The 21,319-nt window shown below is 47.3% G+C and overlaps 1 protein-coding gene across 1 annotated transcript in view; it reads right to left on the reverse strand.

The window, feature by feature from the left end:
* Positions 1-204: 204 nt before the first annotated feature.
* The window catches only part of LOC137522550 (dimethylaniline monooxygenase [N-oxide-forming] 2-like), a 149,564-nt gene continuing 128,449 nt past the window's right edge, over positions 205-21,319 (reverse strand). The window contains exon 9 of the mRNA XM_068242630.1: positions 205-664. Coding sequence (XP_068098731.1) covers positions 319-664 — 346 coding nt within the window. The 3' untranslated portion in view covers positions 205-318. The remainder of the gene's footprint in view (positions 665-21,319) is intronic.

Consider the following 21,319-nt stretch of genomic DNA (forward strand, 5'->3'; position numbering starts at 1 on the left):
ACTACCATAGTAAATATAATTTGTAGTACTACCATAGTAAATATAATTTTAGTACTACCATAGTAAATATAATTTGTAGTACTACCATAGTAAATATGATTTGTAGTACTACCATAGTAAATATAATTTGTAGTACTACCATAGTAAATATAATTTGTAGTACTACCATAGTAAAAATGATATTGAATAACTCATACAGGTGGAAGTTTAAGATATGCAGATGTGCAGACATTATACACTGTAATTTGTGTACCTTTTTAAACAGGCCTATATAGCAGTTTTTAAAAGCTTCAATTATGTGTCTTGATCCTTTTCTATTTACTTTCTGTAGACAGACATAGCCAAAAACAGAACTAGGACACATAGTGCTCCCAATCTGATAATGAATGACAGCGACTTCTGTCCGCGATCTGGAACCACACGTGTTTTTGTAGGCTTTACAATCCTTTCAAATGTTGTCATAATTTGCTTCCTGGCCATTGGCCATTGGCCTGGGCCTGTCAAGCGGTACTGTGCTGGTGTGCATGGACCAAAGAAAATTTTTACTGCTAAAACAGGATCTGTTACAAAAAGTCCTAAAGCACTGGGCTTGCAGCCTATGTCTATGGCTAGTTCATCTAGATATTCAATGTAATCCAGCTGGAGACTGTTTTCTTTTCCAAACCTGTAATGAATAAATAGAATAAAAAACAGACAGCATTGAATATACTTTTGAGCTTTAGCATTGATAGGCCTTAGGAAGGGTTCACACGTATTTCCTCAGAAAACCCTGGCTGTTTTCCATGAACAATTTTTTATGTAACGCACACTTTTAACACTAGCGTCATCCACAGTCACCTGACAGCAGCTGCTGCCTGCTGCAATATTATGCTGCAGGCAGCAAATTTTTCCAAACATGTGAGAGCCACATTCAGATGTTAACAAGTCCATTGATTAACCACTTGACTACTGAGGGTAGGTGCACACATAACATAACACGAAAGGCTGCGTTTTATGTCACGTTTCATTTTATGTTGTGCAACAAAACCTGCGTATTTAAAAACACATGTTTCAAAACGCATAGAAAATGCATATGTGTTTTTGATATGCATTTTTTCCTGCGGCCCATAGACTTCCATTAGCAGCAAAAAAACCAGCATTTTCCGCAGCGCTAGCGTTTCTACTAAGTGTGCACCTAGCCTGAGGGTTTTCATTCCCCTGCAGTACCAGAGCATTTTTCACTTTTAAGGGCTCATTCACACCTAAGCGGGAATCGTGCAAATCCTACTAATCGCTAAAGCGCTAGCATGTTCACACTTGAGCGATTTGCGATAATTGCGGTTGTTCATCGATTATCGCTAATCGCAAACATGTTACATGCAGCATTTTTCCGGTGATTTTGGAATGATCGCCATTAGCATATATAGAATCACTAATCACAATCGCTCCAAAAACACAAATTAGTCCAGTGATTTTTTCCACATTAAATCGCAGAAAAATCACCTGCGGAAAACGATACCACAAGTCGCTAGTGGTTAGCGGTTTTAGGTGTGAAAGAGCCTGTCACAGGAGCCCTAGTGGCTGACCGCACTTAGCCTTCTAAACGGTGCCAGCGCACAGATCGTGCGAACTCTGGTCGCAGTCAATGCGCAGGAACCGTTAAGAATTAGCCGCAGACAACTCAGAAGGGAGCCTGTGAGACACGGGTAATTACAACGTCACCTACTGGTTCAGAGTAAACTGCCACCACCGCAGTTACCATGGGACCGTGGAGCCCACTAACTGACTGACTAGTCCTGCGAATAAAACGGTTAAACACACGGTATTCTGTCTAGCCAACAACAAACAAACAGTAGCGTATCTTCAGAGACCCGGGATCAGTTCTGTGTGTGTGCTGATAAGCAGGGTAGCGGACAGTGAATGACTTGGAGAAAGTCGTTTATTCACGCAATATAAATAATTAATATATACAGACAATTATTAAAATCACAATTATTAAGACAGTAATAACCAGTATAAAAAATAAAAGAAGGGAGAAAAATACTTAGTTCCTGGAAAGATGTCCTTTTTGTGGGAAAACAGAGTTCTGGGTTTCAATTTGAGTTCAGAGTTCAGACCAGGTGGATGCCAGCATATCCTCAAGCTGGCATCTGATGAGTTCAAGATGTTTCAGTGTGGAGGACACTGAGTTTGGGTCCTCTGCCATTCTTATGCCCCTGCTTCAGTAGGAGGGAGTGAGGGCGGGGAGCCATACACCCCCTTAGAAGATGAGATGCCCCTCCCCTTGTCCTGGGGGCTAGAAATCATATCTACCCATATATGGGCTCTATCTCACAGAACCGTACAGATCAGGGCAGATTTATTAACATTTTCAGGTCTGTCTCGATTTACCCAGCGCCCTGATACCAGACATGAGGGGTGGGACCCCTGTGGTATCATCAGGGCATTTTCAAACTGCCTAACTGGCAGTCCTTACCTCAGAATGTTCTGAAACTTCCTCAGAACCAGCACCGGGGCTCATGCTACACTTCCCCCACGTTTGGCGAAGCTGCCATCTCAGGAACCCCAGAAATATGACAGATCTGGGAAGTTATGGATTATGCTATGAGACTCAGGTTTATTCAGGATGTGTTCTAGCTGCTAACTTCCCTTTGATCTTTACCAGTGAGCAAGGTGTCAAGACCTCCCGGAGATTTGTAGCCTGCCTGGCTGCACCTAGGCATCCTGATCACCCCTTGGTTAATTAACATCTACATGAGATCAGCTAGGTGTCACCTTATACCTGATGGATGGGCCATCCGCACAGCTTGAAGCCAGGGGCTCTCTGGGCCCAGGCTCATTAGCATATCAAAAGAGCCATCCAGCCTTTAGGATGGTGCTCTCTCTGCTAAGAAAAGGACTTCAGCTCCCCCTACACACTCAACCCAGATTGTATCGATTTGAAGCGCAATCGATGCAGGGAATCGAGTGCGATCGCTTTTTCTTCACGGGCGGTTACAGGACGCGCCTGCGGCCCTGCAACCGTCCGTGACAGAGCCCTTAGCCCTCCTCCTTTTCATTCGCCTATAACTTTATTACTACTTATCACAATGAAACGATCTATATCTTGTTTTTTTTTTTTGCCACCAATTAGGCTTTGTTTGGGTGGTACATTTTGCTAAGCCTTATTTAATTCTACATGCATTTTAACAGGGAAAATAAGAAAAAAAATGAAACAATTAACTATTTCTCAGTTTTTGGCCATTTAAAATAATACATGCTACCATAATTAAAACTAGTGTTGGGCGAACAGTGTTCGCCACTGTTCGGGTTCTGCAGAACATCACCCTGTTCGGGTGATGTTCGAGTTCGGCCGAACACCTGACGGTGCTCGGCCAAACCGTTCGGCCATATGGCCGAACTAAGAGCGCATGGCCGAACGTTCCCCGAACGTTCGGCTAGCGCTGTGATTGGCCGAACGGGTCACGTGGTTCGGACCCGAACGCGCTCTGATTGGCCGAACGGTCACGTGGTTCGGGTAAATAAATACCCGAACCACGTCATATCTCCGCCATTTGTCTGTGGGTTTAGCTTTGGGTAGGCAGGCAGGGTAGTTCGCGCTCCAGCCACGCTAGCCAGGGTCCCCCCTGTCATTGTGTCACTGCTGGGAACAGTAGTACACCGCTTGCTCAGCCACACTATATAGCATTCTGTTTACTGCCACTCTGTGTACCTCGCTCAGCCACACTATATAGCATTCTGTTTACTGCCACTCTGTGTCTGCTGGGAATAGTAGTACACCGCTTGCTCAGCCACACTATATAGCATTCTGTTTACTGCCACTCTGTGTACCTCGCTCAGCCACACTATATAGCATTCTGTTTACTGCCACTCTGTGTCTGCTGGGAATAGTGGTACACCGCTCGCTCAGCCACACTATATAGCATTCTGTTCACTGTTCTGTGTCTGCTTGGAATAGTGGTACACCGCTCGCTCAGCCACACTATATAGCATTCTGTTTACTGTTCTGTGTCTGCTGGGAATAGTGGTACACCGCTCGCTCAGCCACACTATATAGCATTCTGTTTACTGTTCTGTGTCTGCTGGGAATAGTGGTACACCGCTCGCTCAGCCACACTATATAGCATTCTGTGCACTGTTCTGTGTCTGCTGGGAATAGTGGTACACCGCTCGCTCAGCCACACTATATAGCATTCTGTTCACTGTTCTGTGTCTGCTGGGAATAGTGGTACACCGCTCGCTCAGCCACACTATATAGCATTCTGTTTACTGTTCTGTGTCTGCTGGGAATAGTGGTACACCGCTCGCTCATCCACACTATATAGCATTCTGTTCACTGTTCTGTGTCTGCTGGGAATAGTGGTACACCGCCCGCTCAGCCACACTATATAGCATTCTGTTCACTGTTCTGTGTCTGCTGGGAATAGTGGTACACCGCTCGCTCAGCCACACTATATAGCATTCTGTTCACTGTTCTGTGTCTGCTGGGAACAGTAGTACACCGCTCGCTCAGCCAGAGTATATAGCATTGTGTTTACTGCCACTCTGTGTACACCGCTCAGCCAGACTATATACCATTGTTTACTGACACTCTGTGTACACCGCTCAGCCAGACTATATACCATTGTTTACTGACACTCTGTGTACACCGCTCAGCCAGACTATATACCATTGTTTACTGCCACTCTGATTCTGCTGGGAACAGTAGTACACCGCTCGCTCAGCCAGACTATATAGCATTGTGTTTACTGCCACTCTGTGTACACCGCTCAGCCAGACTATATACCATTGTTTACTGACACTCTGTGTACACCGCTCAGCCAGACTATATACCATTGTTTACTGAAACTCTGTGTACACCGCTCAGCCAGACTATATACCATTGTTTACTGCCACTCTGATTCTGCTGGGAACAGTAGTACACCGCTCGCTCAGCCAGACTATATACCATTGTTTACTGACACTATATAGCAGACTATATAGCATTGTGTGTACACCGCTCAGCCAGACTATATACCATTGTTTACTGACACTCTGTGTACACCGCTCAGCCAGACTATATACCATTGTTTACTGCCACTCTGATTCTGCTGGGAACAGTAGTACACCGCTCGCTCAGCCAGACTATATACCATTGTTTACTGACACTCTGTGTACACCGCTCAGCCAGACTATATACCATTGTTTACTGCCACTCTGATTCTGCTGGGAACAGTAGTACACCGCTCGCTCAGCCAGACTATATACCATTGTTTACTGACACTCTGTGTACACCGCTCAGCCAGACTATATACCATTGTTTACTGCCACTCTGATTCTGCTGGGAACAGTAGTACACCGCTCGCTCAGCCAGACTATATACCATTGTTTACTGACACTATATAGCAGACTATATAGCATTGTGTGTACACCGCTCAGCCAGACTATATACCATTGTTTACTGACACTCTGTGTACACCGCTCAGCCAGACTATATACCATTGTTTACTGCCACTCTGATTCTGCTGGGAACAGTAGTACACCGCTCGCTCAGCCAGACTATATACCATTGTTTACTGACACTCTGTGTACACCGCTCAGCCAGACTATATACCATTGTTTACTGCCACTCTGATTCTGCTGGGAACAGTAGTACACCGCTCGCTCAGCCAGACTATATAGCATTGTGTTTACTGCCACTCTGTGTACACCGCTCAGCCACACTATATAGCATTGCGTACTCTGCCAGTCAGTGTGTATATTGCTGGGATCAGTAATACTCCACTCACCGTCAACCACTATATGAGCTCAACATGAGTTCCCCAGAGACCTCCGCTGTGAGCAGCACTCCCAACAACAGCAACAGCCAACGCCCCACGCAAGCTATAACATCCACCCCAGCAGCCAGTGGTCAGCAGCAGCCCTCCCCGGAGGAGAACGTTGTGTCCATCAGTCCGTCGCCAGAGCGATTAATGAGGGCTGCCATTGAGGAGATGATGGGGCCTGATGTGGAGGAGGAGGTCTGGCTCAGGCCAGCATCCCAAGTTAATGTTGAGGACGATGAGGGGTCTGTGTCTGGGGATGTTGGGGTGGCAGAGGTGGTGGGTGGGTCAGACTCAGGAGAAGAGTTGTATGATGAGGATGATGATCGGGACCATCTGTATGTGCCTCAGAGTCCGACCCCGGAAAACATGTTGTATCGTGTGTTTAGGTACTAAAATCTGCGTTCCCTCCCAGTAGTGTTGGGCGAACAGTGTTTGCCACTGTTCGGGTTCTGCAGAACATCACCCTGTTCGGGGTGACTATATAGCAGACTATATAGCATTGTGTTTAATGCCACTCTGTGTACACGGCTCAGCCACACTATATAGCATTGTGTTTACTTCCACTCTGTGTCTGCTGGGAACAGTAGTACACCGCTCACCCGCCACTGTATAGCATTGTGCTCTGTGTCACTGCTGACAATAGTGGTACACCGCTCACCCACCACTGTATAGCATTTCTGTACTGCCACTGTACTGCTGCCAGTCAGCGTGTACTTTAAGGATAAGTGAAATGAGGAAGAAATCCGGTGAAAGAGGGAGGGGCAAGGGAAGAGGTGTTTCCCCTGACGGTTCACGTACAGGCCACAGGGGAGCACCCAAGAAAACCCACTCAATACTGCCCATGTTGTCCAGGACAACAACCCTCACAGATCCAAAAGAACAGGACCAGATAATTACTTGGATGACCTCTCAAGCGTCCAGCAGTGGGTTAAGCAGCACCAGCACATCACGCACGAGGTCCGAGTCCTCAGCCAGTTAAAGTCTGGGCTTTCTTTGAAGACTGCACTGAGGATGTTACCATGGCGATTTGCAAGGTGTGCAAGACCCGCCTGAGCAGGGGGAAAAGTATTAACAACCTCTCCACCACCAGCATGAGCCGCCACATTCTATCCAAACATCCCACTCTGTGGGCAAACGCGGCAGGACAGGGTACCACCAGCAACACTGCCTCCCTTGGGTTCACCAGACTCACCACCAGACCCGCCTCAGCAGCAGCAGTAGCCCAGCCATTGCGTGGTTCACAACATTCACAAACATCAGACGATGCTGACACTGTCACTTTCCGGACTAGTGCTCTTGAGGTCTCCCAGTGTTCATCAAACACAACAACCAACAGCCCTTCGGTGTGCAGCGCTACGGTTGAGTTGTCTGTCTCTGAGATGTTTGAGCACAAGAGGAAATTGCCAGCAAATGACCCCCGGGCCGTGGCAGTAACAGCCAGCCAGCATAGCCAAGCTTCTGGCCTGCGAAATGCTGCCATATCGAGTGGTGGAGACAAACAGCTTCAAGGGCATGATGTCAGTGGCCATCCCACGTTACGTGGTTCCCAGCCGCTACCACTTTGCGCGCTCTGCAGTGCCTGAGTTGCATGAGCACGTGGTCAGCTAAATAACCCGAAGCTTGAAGAATGCCGTTGCCTGCAAGGTTCACCTCACCACTGACACCTGGACGAGTGCGTTCGGCCAGGGTCGATACATCTCCCTTACCGCGCACTGGGTGAACCTTGTGGAGCCTGGCAGCGATTCCTCACCTGCTACGGCGCGGGTGTTGCCCACGCCGCAAACAGCTGGATAACAACAGCAGCACCTACCTCTCTGACTCCTTCTCCTCCAACGCATCTCAAAGCTGTACCTCATCCGGAAATGCTAACCCAGCACCAGCAGCAGTAGGATCGTGGAAGCAGTGCAGCACAGCTGTTGGCATGCGTCAGCAAGCGTTGCTGAAGCTGATCTGCCTTGGGGATAAGCAGCACACAGGGGAGGAAATTTGGAGGGGAATAAAGGAACAGACGGATTTGTGGCTGGCACCGCTGGACCTGAAACCGGGCATGAAGCTAGACACCTGGCACGAACTGGCAATGTACGCAATAGAGGTGCTGGCTTGCCCGGCAGCCAGCGTTATGTCGGAACGCTGTTTCAGTGCTGCCGGAGGCATCATCACAGATCGGCGTATCCGCCTCTCCACAGAAAATGCAGACCGTCTGACTCAAATTAAAATGAATCAATCCTGGATTGGAAACGACTACGCAACACTCCTGGACCCCAACCAAGTAACATGACCGATGAACATCTGGGATGGTTTAGCGTTTCCGGTCCCTGTTTATTGAACCTCTCATCTGTATTACATTTATGACTGCATGGCGGCAAAAAGCATTGCTGCTATATCCGCACGCTTTTTGTCCTCATGCAAGGCCTGGGTTGTTGTGTCTCACAAAGCGTGGCCTTCTCCTCCTGCGCCTCCTCCTGTTCCATCACGTGTGCTGCTGCTGCTGCTGCTGCTGCTGCTGGGTTACCGTTGCCGCGTGGTCCCTGTTTATGGAACCTCTTATCTTTATTACATTTATGACTACATGGCGGTACAAAGCATGCTATCCGCACGCTTTTTGTCCTCATGCAAGGCCTGGGTTGTTGTGTCTCACAAAGCGTGGCCTTCTCCTCCTGCGCCTCCTCCTGTTCCATCACGTGTGCTGCTGCTGCTGCTGCTGCTGCTGGGTTACCGTTGCCGCGTGGTCCCTGTTTATTGAACCTCTTATCTTTATTACATTTATGACTACATGGCGGTACAAAGCATGCTATCCGCACGCTTTTTGTCCTCATGCAAGGCCTGGGTTGTTGTGTCTCACAAAGCGTGGCCTTCTCCTCCTGCGCCTCCTCCTGTTCCATCACGTGTGCTGCTGCTGCTGCTGCTGCTGGGTTAGCGTTGCCGCGTGGTCCCTGTTTATTGAACCTCTTATCTTTATTACATTTATGACTACATGGCGGTACAAAGCATGCTATCCGCACGCTTTTTGTCCTCATGCAAGGCCTGGGTTGTTGTGTCTCACAAAGCGTGGCCTTCTCCTCCTGCGCCTCCTCCTGTTCCATCACGTGTGCTGCTGCTGGGTTAGCGTTGCCGCGTGGTCCCTGTTTATTGAACCACTTATCTTTATTACATTTATGACTGCATGGTGGTACAAAGCATGCTATCCGCACGCTTCTTGTCCTCATGCAAGGCCTGGGTTGTTGTGTCTCAAAGCGTGGCCTTCTCCTCCTGCGCCACCCTCCTCCTGTTCCATCACGTGTGCTGCTGCTGGGTTAGCATTACCGGTCCCTTTTCCTGGAACCTCTTATATGTATTACATTTATGACTGCATGCCGACAAAAAGCATGTTACCTGTGCAAAGAAAACAGACATTTCCCGCATTTAAAAGACCGTTTTCCCTTTGAAACTTTAAAATCGATTTTCTCAAAAACTATAAGCTCTTTTTGCTAAATTTTTTTTTCCTCTTGTACCCACTCCCAAGGTGCACATACCCTGTAAATTTGGGGTATGTAGCATGTAAGGAGGCTTTACAAACCACAAAAGTTCGGGTCCCCATTGACTTCCATTATGTTCGGAGTTCGGGTCGAACACCCGAACATCGCGGCCATGTTCGGCCTGTTCGGCCCGAACCCGAACATCTAGATGTTCGCCCAACACTAATTAAAACCCACACATTTTATTTTCTCATTTGTCCAGGTTATTAAAATGTTTAAAATATTTCTCTAGTACAATGTATGGTGCTAATATTTTATTTGGAAATAAAGGTACATTTTGCATCCATCACTAATTACAAGCCCACAATTTCATGAATTACATTAATATACCCTTTTGACATACGGTACATATTAAAAAAGCTCAGTCCCTAAGGAAACTTTATGTATTTTTTTATATTTCTAATTTTTTTACATGCATATCATTTATTTATGGGAGAGGGTGGGAGGTAAGGGGTTAATTTTAAATGTATATATGGGTGTTTTTATTAAAATAAATCAATGTAGGTGTAATTTTTCAGTTTGGCCACAAGATGTCCTCACGCATTATTTCCTATTAGTGTACTATAAGTACACTAACCAGAAGTAATGCGTGGATGTGTAACTTTGGAAGTTACAAATGACCGCGGCGTCTCATTGATGCCAGGGATCATTGACACGGGGACTTAGTGAATCATAATCGTCATGAATGGGAACTGCGTTACCTTGTTAAAAAAAAGTGACAGCATGAAAAAAAAATCATAAATAGTTACCTTAGGGACTGTTTTAATATGTATGTCATTAGGGTATATAACTATTATTTTTACAAATTAGTTCTTGTAATTATTGATCTGTTATTATTATTTAGTATTTATATAGCACCAACAACTTCTGCAGCGCTGTACAGAGTATATAGTCTTGTCACTGTCTCTCAGGAGCTCACAATCTAATCCCTGCCATAGTCATAGGTTTATGTATGTATTGTGTAGTGTATGTATCGTAGTCTAGGGACAATTTTAGGGGGTAGCCAATTAACTTATCAGTATGTTTTTGGGATGTGGGAGGGAACAGGAGTGCCCGGAGGAAACCTGCACAGACACAGGGAGAACATACAGACTCCTTGCAGATGGTGACCTGGCTGGGAATCGAACCGGGGACCCAGCGCTGCAAGGCAAGAGTGGCTGAAAACTATAATAATGTGTTTTTTATGTATTATTATCTCCTTTAAAATATAGCTAAAATAAAATAATTCTTTGCAAAAAGTACCACCCAAAGAAACCCTAATTTGTGGCAAAAAAAAAAATTGGTGTCATAAGTGGTGATAAAGTTATTGGTGAATGAATGGGTGGAGCGTGAAATGTTAAAATTGCTCGGGTTTTTAAAGGGAAATAACTTGTGGTTGGGACCTCCAGCCAAAAAAAGGTCTGAATGGCAATACATATATGTAGTCTAGGCACTGTGTACAGTTAGATGGCATACATTTGAAAAAGTCGCAAGCTAATTTAGGCACGATGTTAAATAACGATATTACTAGCAATACCGGTAAAGCGCAACGTTAAATAACAAAATGTGTAACGATCGGTGTCAGCAGCACACAGAGAGAATCTGATTATTGATGATCTGCAGAATCAACAATACAAGTATGACTAACCTCTGGACACCTAATAAAGTGTAAGTGTTTGGTGTAACTGTAGGCTATCTCCCGTGAGGCGGGAGATACAGGCAGCTTAGCCAAGAACCACCTGAGGGGCAGGTGGCCCTGGGAAGTGCAGGAACTATCTCCTAGAGAGAGGGAATAGAGAGGACCTGGCAACCAGGAATATCTGGAGATCAGATAGACTGTACTGCAGCCAGGGAACTCCAGGGGAAGAGGCCACTGGCTCCTAACAGGCCGGACTCTCTTAGGAGCAGGAGTCCTAGTTGCAACTGACACTTGGTGGAATTGTGTCACTGCTAGTACAGATAGACTGAGCACTCAAGGAGTGAGTGACAGCCTGGAAGGTCGGGCAGGCCAGGTCGGCAACACACGAGCAGATAAGGTACAGAGACAGAAGGCTGAACCGGGTACAGGCAGGGTCTGGCAACAGGTAGGCAGATATGCAGGGGTACTGAATCAGAAGGCAATAGAGAGGTCGACAGAGCAAATAGTCATAACAGAAATAGAGCAGAGTCCTAGTCTGGGGTGTGAGGTCTGTGGTCTCGACGCCCAGGAACTAGTCTAACGTATAACAAACAACAAACAAACAAACACAGAACATTTATATTGCGCTTTTCTCCTGGCGGACTCAAAGCGCCAGAGCTGCAGCCACAAGGACGCGCTCTATAGGCAGTAGCAGTGTTAGGGAGTCTTGCCCTTGTCCTACTGAATAGGTGCTGGCTTACTGAACAGGCAGAGCCGAGATTCGAACCCAGGTCTCCTGTGTCAGAGGCAGAGCCCTTAACCATTACACTTCCCAGCCGTATAACACAGCAATGACACAGTAATCCTAAGCTTGGGTGTGAGGTCCTTGGTCACAACACCCCGGAACTGGTCTAAAGTATAACACAGCAATGACACAGTAATCCTAAGCTTGGGTGTGAGGTCCTTGGTCACAACACCCCGGAACTGGTCTAAAGTATAACACAAGGGTAATCTGGCTAAGTGTGAATTCCCAGGTCCACTTGGTTCTAACACACTGTGGGATCTGACTGTGGTCTGAGTGCTCACACGTATGTATTCGCAACGGCAGACAACTTGAGACTGACCAGCAAGATCTATATATAGTGCAGCGCTCCTCAGCGCCACCCTGCGCCACTCAGCCAATCAAAGACTGGGCTGGGATCAACCTGATCAGCTGATCCCTCTTCTACTGGCATAAAGGTCCTGCTTCCCAGCGCGTGCGCAGCTCTCCACCTGTGTGCACTAGAAGGCTCAGACAAACCAGACGCATGCTGCTGTGCGAAAAACCGCCGGTCTGAACGCAGAGACAGCTGCCCCGCTGCCAGACCGCGCGGCGGCATCTCCGCAATCCATTACAAAATGATAACAAAACCGGTAAACAACAATTTATTGCGGCATTAAATTATTGGAAATTTACCAATAATGGTGAACCTAACTATAACCTAACCGCACTCTACTCTCACACAGAACCCTCCCTGGTGGTGCCTAAACCTAAGACCCCCCCCCCCAGTGCTGCCTAACCCCAAGACCCCCCTAGTGGTGCCTAACCTTAACACCCTCTAATCCCAGCTAACAATACGATAAATTTCAATTTAATTGCAGCCGCCCGCTAAATAGCGTAACAACTTTCCATACTACGATAAATAACAAATGCGCCCACATATATCGATAAATAACAATTGCGCCCATTTTTTGGCCACAACTTTTTCAACTGCTCCTGTTAGATGAACATATAGAAATGTTTTTGTATTATATGTTGTATTGCATATGAAGTTTACATCTGGTGCATCATATTGGATAGAACAGACTCACATTTATATCTGTAAGTAGCACTTCCTTATTCCTCCTGAAGCCTTTCTAAACCGTAGTGCCCACCTCTTCAGCCTGGTAAACTCCCCTGCCTCTCCCTCCTCTGCTGTCTGCCTGCCTAAATCAAATTACTTCTCTTTTCACCAACTGTAGTACAGACAAAAGACAGGAAAACCGCAGCCGCTTGTCTTAACATGTCTGTCTGCTATAATTCTTATTTCATTTGTCTGTCTGTCTGTCTGCCTAGATTTGATCACATGGACATGAGGGGTGGAGTTATGACATCAATCCCCCAGCATCCTTTGCACCTATGGTTTGGAAAGAAAAAAAAAGGCCCAGGGCCCAATTTCACACTGGGGGCAGGGATTTCAAGAATATATGTGCAATACAGACCCTGGGCGTGAGAAAATCGCACTTTATCATGTTTGATTTCATATATCTTGGCAACTTATTAGGTTTAAGCAACTGTAATTTATAATTTAGGTACTCTTTAATATGAACTGTAACATCTGGTGTGATTCTGTATCTAGGGAAAACGTGTGTGATCCCCTCAAGCATGACCCCTACCGTAAAGTAAAACTTCACAAGTATGTTATGACAGCAAAGGAGAGGTTATTATAACAATAGAATTTCTGCTTACTCATGTCTGACCATCAAAAGATAAGCATATGGTAATTTAGCAATTGCATTGCTGTCCTACTACTTCCAAGCTACAGTAAGTATCTCCTGCTTGCAATGTGCATGTCAAAAATCTCATACCCTTCTATAGAGCTGACTTGCAATGCAAGCACAGATGGCCTCTGATCTTGAATGACAGTGACTCACCATAATCACTTATTTCAGAACTAAATATAATCTGCTGGTTTAAAGCATACATGAACTGACAATATGCTGAGACAAACATGGGTACATATAGTTGAGACAACTCAAAACTACGCAGAGAAATTTGGGTGCGCCATAGGCTGTAATATGAATTACCACTATAACGGCATTCAGACAGCAGTCCATGCAGCCTGGAGGAGGAATTGTTGTAATTAACACTGCCGGCACTTTTGCAGCAACAGGGTGAGCCATTTTTCAGCTTCACCCTGCACCCAAATCTCCCAGAGCCATTTTTGCATGTATGCACATATAGCACCAAGCCTATTTACGACTTGCCTGTGTTCACTTTTTTTCTAGTCCATACACTAGCAGGAGCATACCAATAACCCATATCTGGAAAATGTTTATTAATCTGTATGCATTATGATCACTGAATGCATCTATAATTTTCTAAAAAGGCCACAGTAGTTCTGCTGCTGCATTTTTCCTGCATCTTGATTGAGGCCAACATAGTGAAAATTACAATTGGCGATTGTGTTTGCATTTAGCGTTTTTTGGTGTGAAAGAGTGTTCACCTGTCTTCAGTGCTGGCTGGTCTGGCTTGCTGCTGAGCAGACTGGCCTGATGCCGTTATCTGGTAGTCTCCTCATAGCATTGCCTGACCTTAAAGTGGACCCACTCCCATACTCCCAGGAGCCTCTCATTGTGGCACCAGAACTCCCAGCACGCCCCTATAGAAGAACCACAGCTCCCTGCATGCCCCCATAAAGGCACCACAGCACCCAGCATGACAACACAGCACCCAGCATGCCCCCATAGAGGCACCACAGCACCCAGCATACACCACATTGATGCACCACAGCTCCCAGAGTCCCAGTATGCATGCCATTGAGCTATGCGGGTGCTGTGGTGCTTCTATGGGGCATGCTAGGTGCCGTGGTGCCATGCTGGGTGCTGTGTAGTGCCATGCTGGGTGCTGTGGTGCCTCTGTGGGGCAAGCTGTATCCTGCGGTGCCTCTAAGGGCATGCTGGGTTCTGTGGTGCCATGTTGGGTTCATTAGTGCCTCTATGGGGCCTTTTGGCAGTGTTGTGGTGAGTCTGACATGCTAGAAGCTGTCAAAACTAGTGATGTCGCGAACCTCCGATTTTTGGTTCGTGAACGGTGTTCACAAACTTCCACGGAAGGTTCGGTTCGCGGAAAAGTTCACTAACCGCAATAGACTTCAATGGGGAGGCGAACTTTGAAAAATAGAACAAATTATGCTGGACACAAAAGTGATGGAAAACATGTTCCAAGGGGTCTAACACCTGGAGGGGGGCATGGCGGAGTGGGATACATGCCCAAAGTCGCGGGGAAAAAAATCTGGATTTGACGCAAAGCAGCGTTTTAAGGGCAGAAATCACACTGAATGCTAAATTGCAGGCCTAAAGTGCTTTCAAACATCTTGCATGGGTATACATCAATCAGGGAGTGTAATTAGAGTACTGCTTCACACTGACACACCAAACTCACTGTGTAAACAGCGGTTTGCGTAGTGACGGCGGTGCTGGACTGGTGCTTACCATGGCGAGAGTGTAGGCCGTGGCAGTTTTCAAGCCCATATGGTCGCCGGGCTGTGGTAGCTCAATGATAGTACAACAGTGACTGTCCAGTTGATCAAATTTGGTCTGACCACAATGAAGCAACGACCTTATTATCTTTTGTGTGCCACCCCCACCCGAGACACTCAAATATCCGGCGGTCATTGCTTCATTGTGATACACAAGCACCTTCACCGCGGCAAGGTAATGATCATGAAGGGGGATGGTCACATGTACATGCCTTTTGTTTTTTTGTTGCAGCCGCCCGCAGTGCAGCCAGAAAAATTAGGCAGGCATGTACACACACCAGAAAAATTAGTATAGCGGCCGCTGCTAGCAGCGGCCTTAAAAATTCAGGAATCCGCCTAGAGTCCTGGACCCTGTTGGTGGTGGCGGAGAAGGCAGTCAAGCGGCCTGCAGGTAGAGCTGCTGTGTGTGTGGGGACTGACTTAGTCTTCGGTCGTGCAGTAGCCCTCCGGGATCCATGCCTCATTCATTTTGATAAAGGTCAGGTACTGAACACTGTCGTGACTTAGGCGACTTCTCTTCTCAGTGACAATGCCTCCAGCTGCACTGAAGGTCCTTTCTGAGAGGACGCTTGCGGCAGGGCAAGAGAGAAGTTGGATGGCAAATTGGGACAGCTCTGGCCACAGGTCAAGCCTGCGCAACCAGTAGTCCAAGGGTTCATCGTCGCTGCTCGCAGTGTCTACATCCACACTCAAGGTCAGGTAGTCAGCTACCTGCCGGTCCAGGCGTTGGTGGAGGGTGGATCCGGATGGACTATGGAGAGGCGTTGGACTAAAGAATGTCCGCATGTCAGACATCAGCCTGAGATCACTGGAGCGTCCTGTCCTTTCCTGCGTGGACTTGGGAGGAGGAGGATTACGGCCAGTGGTACCTTGATTGCGTTGTGCAGTCACATCACCCTTAAACGCATTGTAGAGCATCATTGACAGCTTGTTCTGCAAGTGCTGCATCCTTTCCGCCTTGTGTTGAGTTGGTAACAGGTCCGCCACTTTGTGCCTGTACCGAGGGTCTAGTAGCGTGGCCACCCAGTACAGGTCATTCGCCTTGAGTTTTTTGATACGGGGGTCCCTCAACGGGCTAGACAACATGAAAGAGGCCATCTGCACAAAGGTGGATGCAGACATACTATCCATCTCCTCTTGCTCATCCACAGTGACGACACGCAACTCCTCTTCCTCATCCCAGCCACGAACAATACCACGGGAACGTGGAGCAGCAGAAGCCCCCTGTGACGGCTGATGCGGTTGTTCTTCTTCCGCCGCCTCTTCCTCCTCCACAGAAACACCTTCCTCATCATCATCCGAGTCTGACTCCTCTCCTTCCCCACACGACTCCTCTTCTTCCTCCTCCTCCCCCCTCTGTGCTGCCGCAGGTGTTGAGGAAACATCTGGTTCGGATGAAAATTGCTCCCACGACTCCTCCTGCCGTAACTGTTCTCGTTCACGCTCCTCCACAGCTGTATCCACCACTCTACGCATGGCACGCTCCAGGAAGTAAGCGTAAGGGATCAAGTCGCTGATGGTACCCTCAGTGCGACTCACCAGTTTGGTCACCTCCTCAAAGGGCTGTATGGTCCTGCATGTATTTCGCATCAGTGTCCAGTTGTTGGGCCACAACATCCCCATCTTCCCAGATTGTGTCCTTCTGCTGTAATTATACAGGTACTGGGTGACGGCTTTCTCCTGGTCTAGAAGGCAAGAGAACATGAGCAGGGTGGAATTCCAGCGAGTCGGGCTATCGCATATCAGGCGTCTCACCAGCAAGTTGTTTCTACGCTGAATGTCCGCAAAGCATGCCATGACCGTGTAAGACCGACTGAAATGCCCACACAACTTCCTGGCCTGCTTCAGGACGTCCTCTAAGCCTGGGTACTTGGACACAAATCTTTGCACAACCAGATTCAGCACATGTGCCATGCAGGGTACATGTGTCAGCTTTCCCAAATTCAACGCGGAAATGAGATTGCTGGCTGCCGTTGTCACACACCACGTTGCCGATCTCCAGCTTGTGCGGGGTCAGCCATTGCTCCACCTGCTGCTCCAGTGTGACTCTCCGCTTTGAGGCAAGACATGTCTAAGACGGGGTGACATCGTCGTACCTGGCATGCAGCATAGGCCCTGGGGTGCAGGGGCTGTGTAGCTGGAGAGGAGATCGCGGCACCAGCCAAGGAGGAAGAGGAGGATGACGACAGCAAAGAGGATGTAGCAGGCATAGGGGAGGTGCCAGGAGGCCTGCCTGCAAGCCGTGGAGGTGTCACAAGTTTGTCTGCTGCGCAGCCACGTACTCCCTGCTTGCTGTCATCGGTCACCAGGTTGACCCAATGGGCTGTGTACGTAATGTAGCGGCCCTGCCCGTGCTTGGTAGACCAGGCATCCGTGGTTAGGTGGATCCTTGACCCAACGCTCTTCGCAATAGAGGACACCACTTTCCTCTCAACTGCACGGTACAGTTTGGGTATAGCCTTTTGTGAAAAATAATTGTGGCCTGGTAACTTCCACTGCAGTGTCCCAATGGTCACAAATTTACGGAAAGCCTCTGAATCCACCAGCTTGTATGGTAATAGCTGGCAAACTAATAGTTCCGCCACGCCAGCTGTCAGATGCCGGGCAAGAGGGTGACTGGCAGACATTTGCTTCTTACGCTCAAATACTTCCTTTGTGGACAGCTGGCTACTGCTGTGGGCAGAGGAGAAGGAACCACTCAAGGGCAGAGTCGGTGTGGAGGAGGGTGGCTGTGAAGGTGCAAGGGAGAAAGCGAATGAATACGATGCACCTGAAGGAGGAAGAGGAGTGTAACGATCGGTGTAACAGAGAGGATCTGATTATCGGTGATCTGCAGTATCACCGAGAATACAGATATATACCCGATTATTGATGATCTGCAGTATCACCGATAATCAGATATATCTCTAACCTCTGGACACCTGAGTGATAAGAGTGTTTGGTGCAACAGTAATACTTTGAGGACCGCACCTGACGAGCAGGTGATGAGGCAGTAAGGGATACTGCACAAAGAACAAGTTCCTTCCTATGGTCAGAGAACTCCCGAGAGAGTGACCAGACTGGGAATAGGAAGGATCAGAGTGTGAGTGACACCAAGGGGGAGATGTCACTAACAGATGTGTGAACTATCTCTTGAGTGGGGACATAGCTCTCGAGGTCGGGCAAGCCAGGTCGGCAACGCACGGACAGACAAAGTACAAAGACAGGAGACTGATTCGGTAATCCTAAGGCACGCAAGGTTTGGCAACAGAGTATCAGATATAGTGGGGTACCGAATCAGTGAACAGAAGAGTGGTCAGGAAAGCAGAAAAACATAACAGATAATCAAACAATGCCTAGTCTTAGGTGTGAGCTCCTTGATCATCAACACCCCGGAACTAGTCTGATAAATGACAAGATGGTAACGCTAATTCCTAGTCTTGGGTGTGAGTTCTGTAGTCATCAACACCCTGGAACTAGTCTGAAGGATAACACAGATAATATACAGAATTCCTAGTCTTGGGTGTGAGCTACGTAGTCATCAACACCCTGAAACTAGTCTGAAGGATAACACAGATAATATACAGAATTCCTAGTCTTGGGTGTGAGCTCCGTAGTCATCAACACCCTGGAACTAGTCTGAGAATAACACAGAATCTGACAAAAGGTCTGAGATGGTAACGCTAATTCCTAGTCTTGGGTGTGAGTTCTGTAGTCATCAACACCCTGGAACTAGTCTGAAGGATAACACAGATAATATACAGAATTCCTAGTCTTGGGTGTGAGCTACGTAGTCATCAACACCCTGGAACTAGTCTGAAGGATAACACAGATAATATACAGAATTCCTAGTCTTGGGTGTGAGCTCCGTAGTCATCAACACCCTGGAGCTAGTCTGAGAATAACACAGAATCTGACAAAAGGTCTGAGTGCTTCCACGTAGTGATCGCAACGACAGACACCAGAGGAATGACCAGCACCCAGTATATATACTATAGCACTCTCCAGCGCCTCCCCTAAGTGCTGGACCAATGAAAACTGATACAATTGTCAGCTGACCGGCTTGGTCAGCTGACTCCCTTCTGGCTGTCATAAAAGCTCTGCCTCTCAGCGTCCTTCTGAACCTGTGTGGACTATCAGTCCCAGCCACACCAGACATGTGTTGTAACCCATCCGCTGTGCTGGACGCGGAACCAGCCGCACCGCTATCAGAGCATGCGGCGGATTCTCCGCGTTCAGCCATGTCGACAGATGTAGGCCTATGCGAGCAAACCGCCGCGTTGGACGCGGAATCTGCCCCCTTGTTCTCAGGACATGCGGCGGTTTCTCCGCGCTCAGTCATGCTAGCAGATGCAGGCCCACGCGTGCAACCTGCCGCGTTGGACGCGGGATCAGCCTCTTTGCTCTGAGTACCCGCGGCGGCTTTTCCGCATTTTCTCACAGTACCCCCCCCCCCCTTCCCCGAGGAGTGGACTCCGGACAGCTCCTACCCGGCTTCTCGGGATGTAGGGCATGGAATTCCCTTTTTAATTCATCCGCATGCATGCGGCCATCAGGTACCCATGTTCTTTCCTCAATGCCATAACCCTTCCAGTGAACTAAATACTGCACTGAGTTCTGTACAATACGTGAATCTAAAATCTTTTCCACTTCATACTCAGGTTGGTCATCCACCATCACTGGGGGAGGAGGAGTGGAATCTACATGCACTGCTGGTTTAAGCAAGGATACATGGAACGATCTTACACCACGCATGCTGGCAGGAAGATCAATGGCATAAGTAACAGGTAACAGTAAAAAAGGGCGCAGGAGGCTAGTGGACAAATCGGGCGCCGCCATTCACTCCTATAATAATTATCGTTTACTGGGCGCCGAACAGGAAAAAAGGGCGCCTGAGAATAATAACGTTTTCCAACGGCGCCCGAAGATTTTTCATGTTTTATAACTGCTTGTGATGATTTACGTTTCTTATTTCAATAAAACATTATTTTAAATGTTATCCCTTACTGTTTGTAAAACATTATTATTCACGAAACAAAGCGATCAGTACGTAATGTAAATTGTAATATATTTTATCCCTTACTGTTTTTAAAACATTATTCTACACACAATACAGTGAGCACTAAGGAGGGTCTTAGGTTTAGGCACCAACAGGGGTGTCTTAGGTTTAGGCACCAACAGGGGGGTCTTAGGTTTAGGCACCAACAGGGGGGTCTTAGGTTTAGGCACCAACAGGGGGGGTCTTAGGTTTAGGTACTAACAGGCACTAACAGGGGGGTCTAGGGGTTAGGGGTAGGTACAGGGAGGGTTACTTAGTAATTTTTTTTTTAAACGTTATTATACGTTTCACTATTTAAACGAAAGATTAACGTTTTTACAATTGCCGATTTAATGCACATTATTTAATGATTTATAACTTTATAAAACATTAATTTTAAACGAAATACAGTACAATACATTTTTAAACGTTATCCATGCTTATCGTTTAAAACCCCGCGCCCTTTTTTCCCAGCGCCCTTTTTTAACGTACGCTAAGTAACATTATTGATTTTCCTGGTTATTGGGAAAGGACCCACAAATCTGGGTCCTAACTTGGGCGAAGGCTGTTTTAAAGTCAAATAACGAGTGGACACCCAGACCAAGTCTCCTGGCCGGAACTTCCACTCTATGGAACGTTTTTTGTCAGCTTGACCTTTCTGACTCTGAAAGGCCTTCTCTAGATTCTTCCTCACGATCCCCCAAATGTTCTTAAATGACTTTTGCCAAGCCTCCAAAGCTGGAAATGGAGTGGAAGCTACTGGCAGTGGGGAGAATTTAGGCAACTTTCCAGTTACCACCTGAAATGGAGAGAATCCAGAGGAAGAGATTCTCAAATTATTGTGTGCAAATTCTGCGAACGGCAAGAACTTTACCCAATCATTTTGCGCATCCGCAACATAACACCTCAGAAACTGTTCTAGTGACTGATTAATTCTCTCGGTCTGACCATTGGTCTGTGGGTGGTAGCCCGAAGAAAATGAGAGTTCCATGCCCAATTGATGACAAAATGCCCTCCAAAATTTAGAAACAAATTGGACTCCCCGATCTGACACTATATTTTCCAGAATGCCATGTACCCCGGAAAATGTGCATGATGAAAAGATCGGCCAACTCCTGGGCCGAGGG

The sequence above is a fragment of the Hyperolius riggenbachi genome, chromosome 6 (genome assembly GCF_040937935.1).
Source record: "Hyperolius riggenbachi isolate aHypRig1 chromosome 6, aHypRig1.pri, whole genome shotgun sequence".
In the NCBI taxonomy this organism is placed as follows: Eukaryota; Metazoa; Chordata; class Amphibia; order Anura; family Hyperoliidae; genus Hyperolius; species Hyperolius riggenbachi.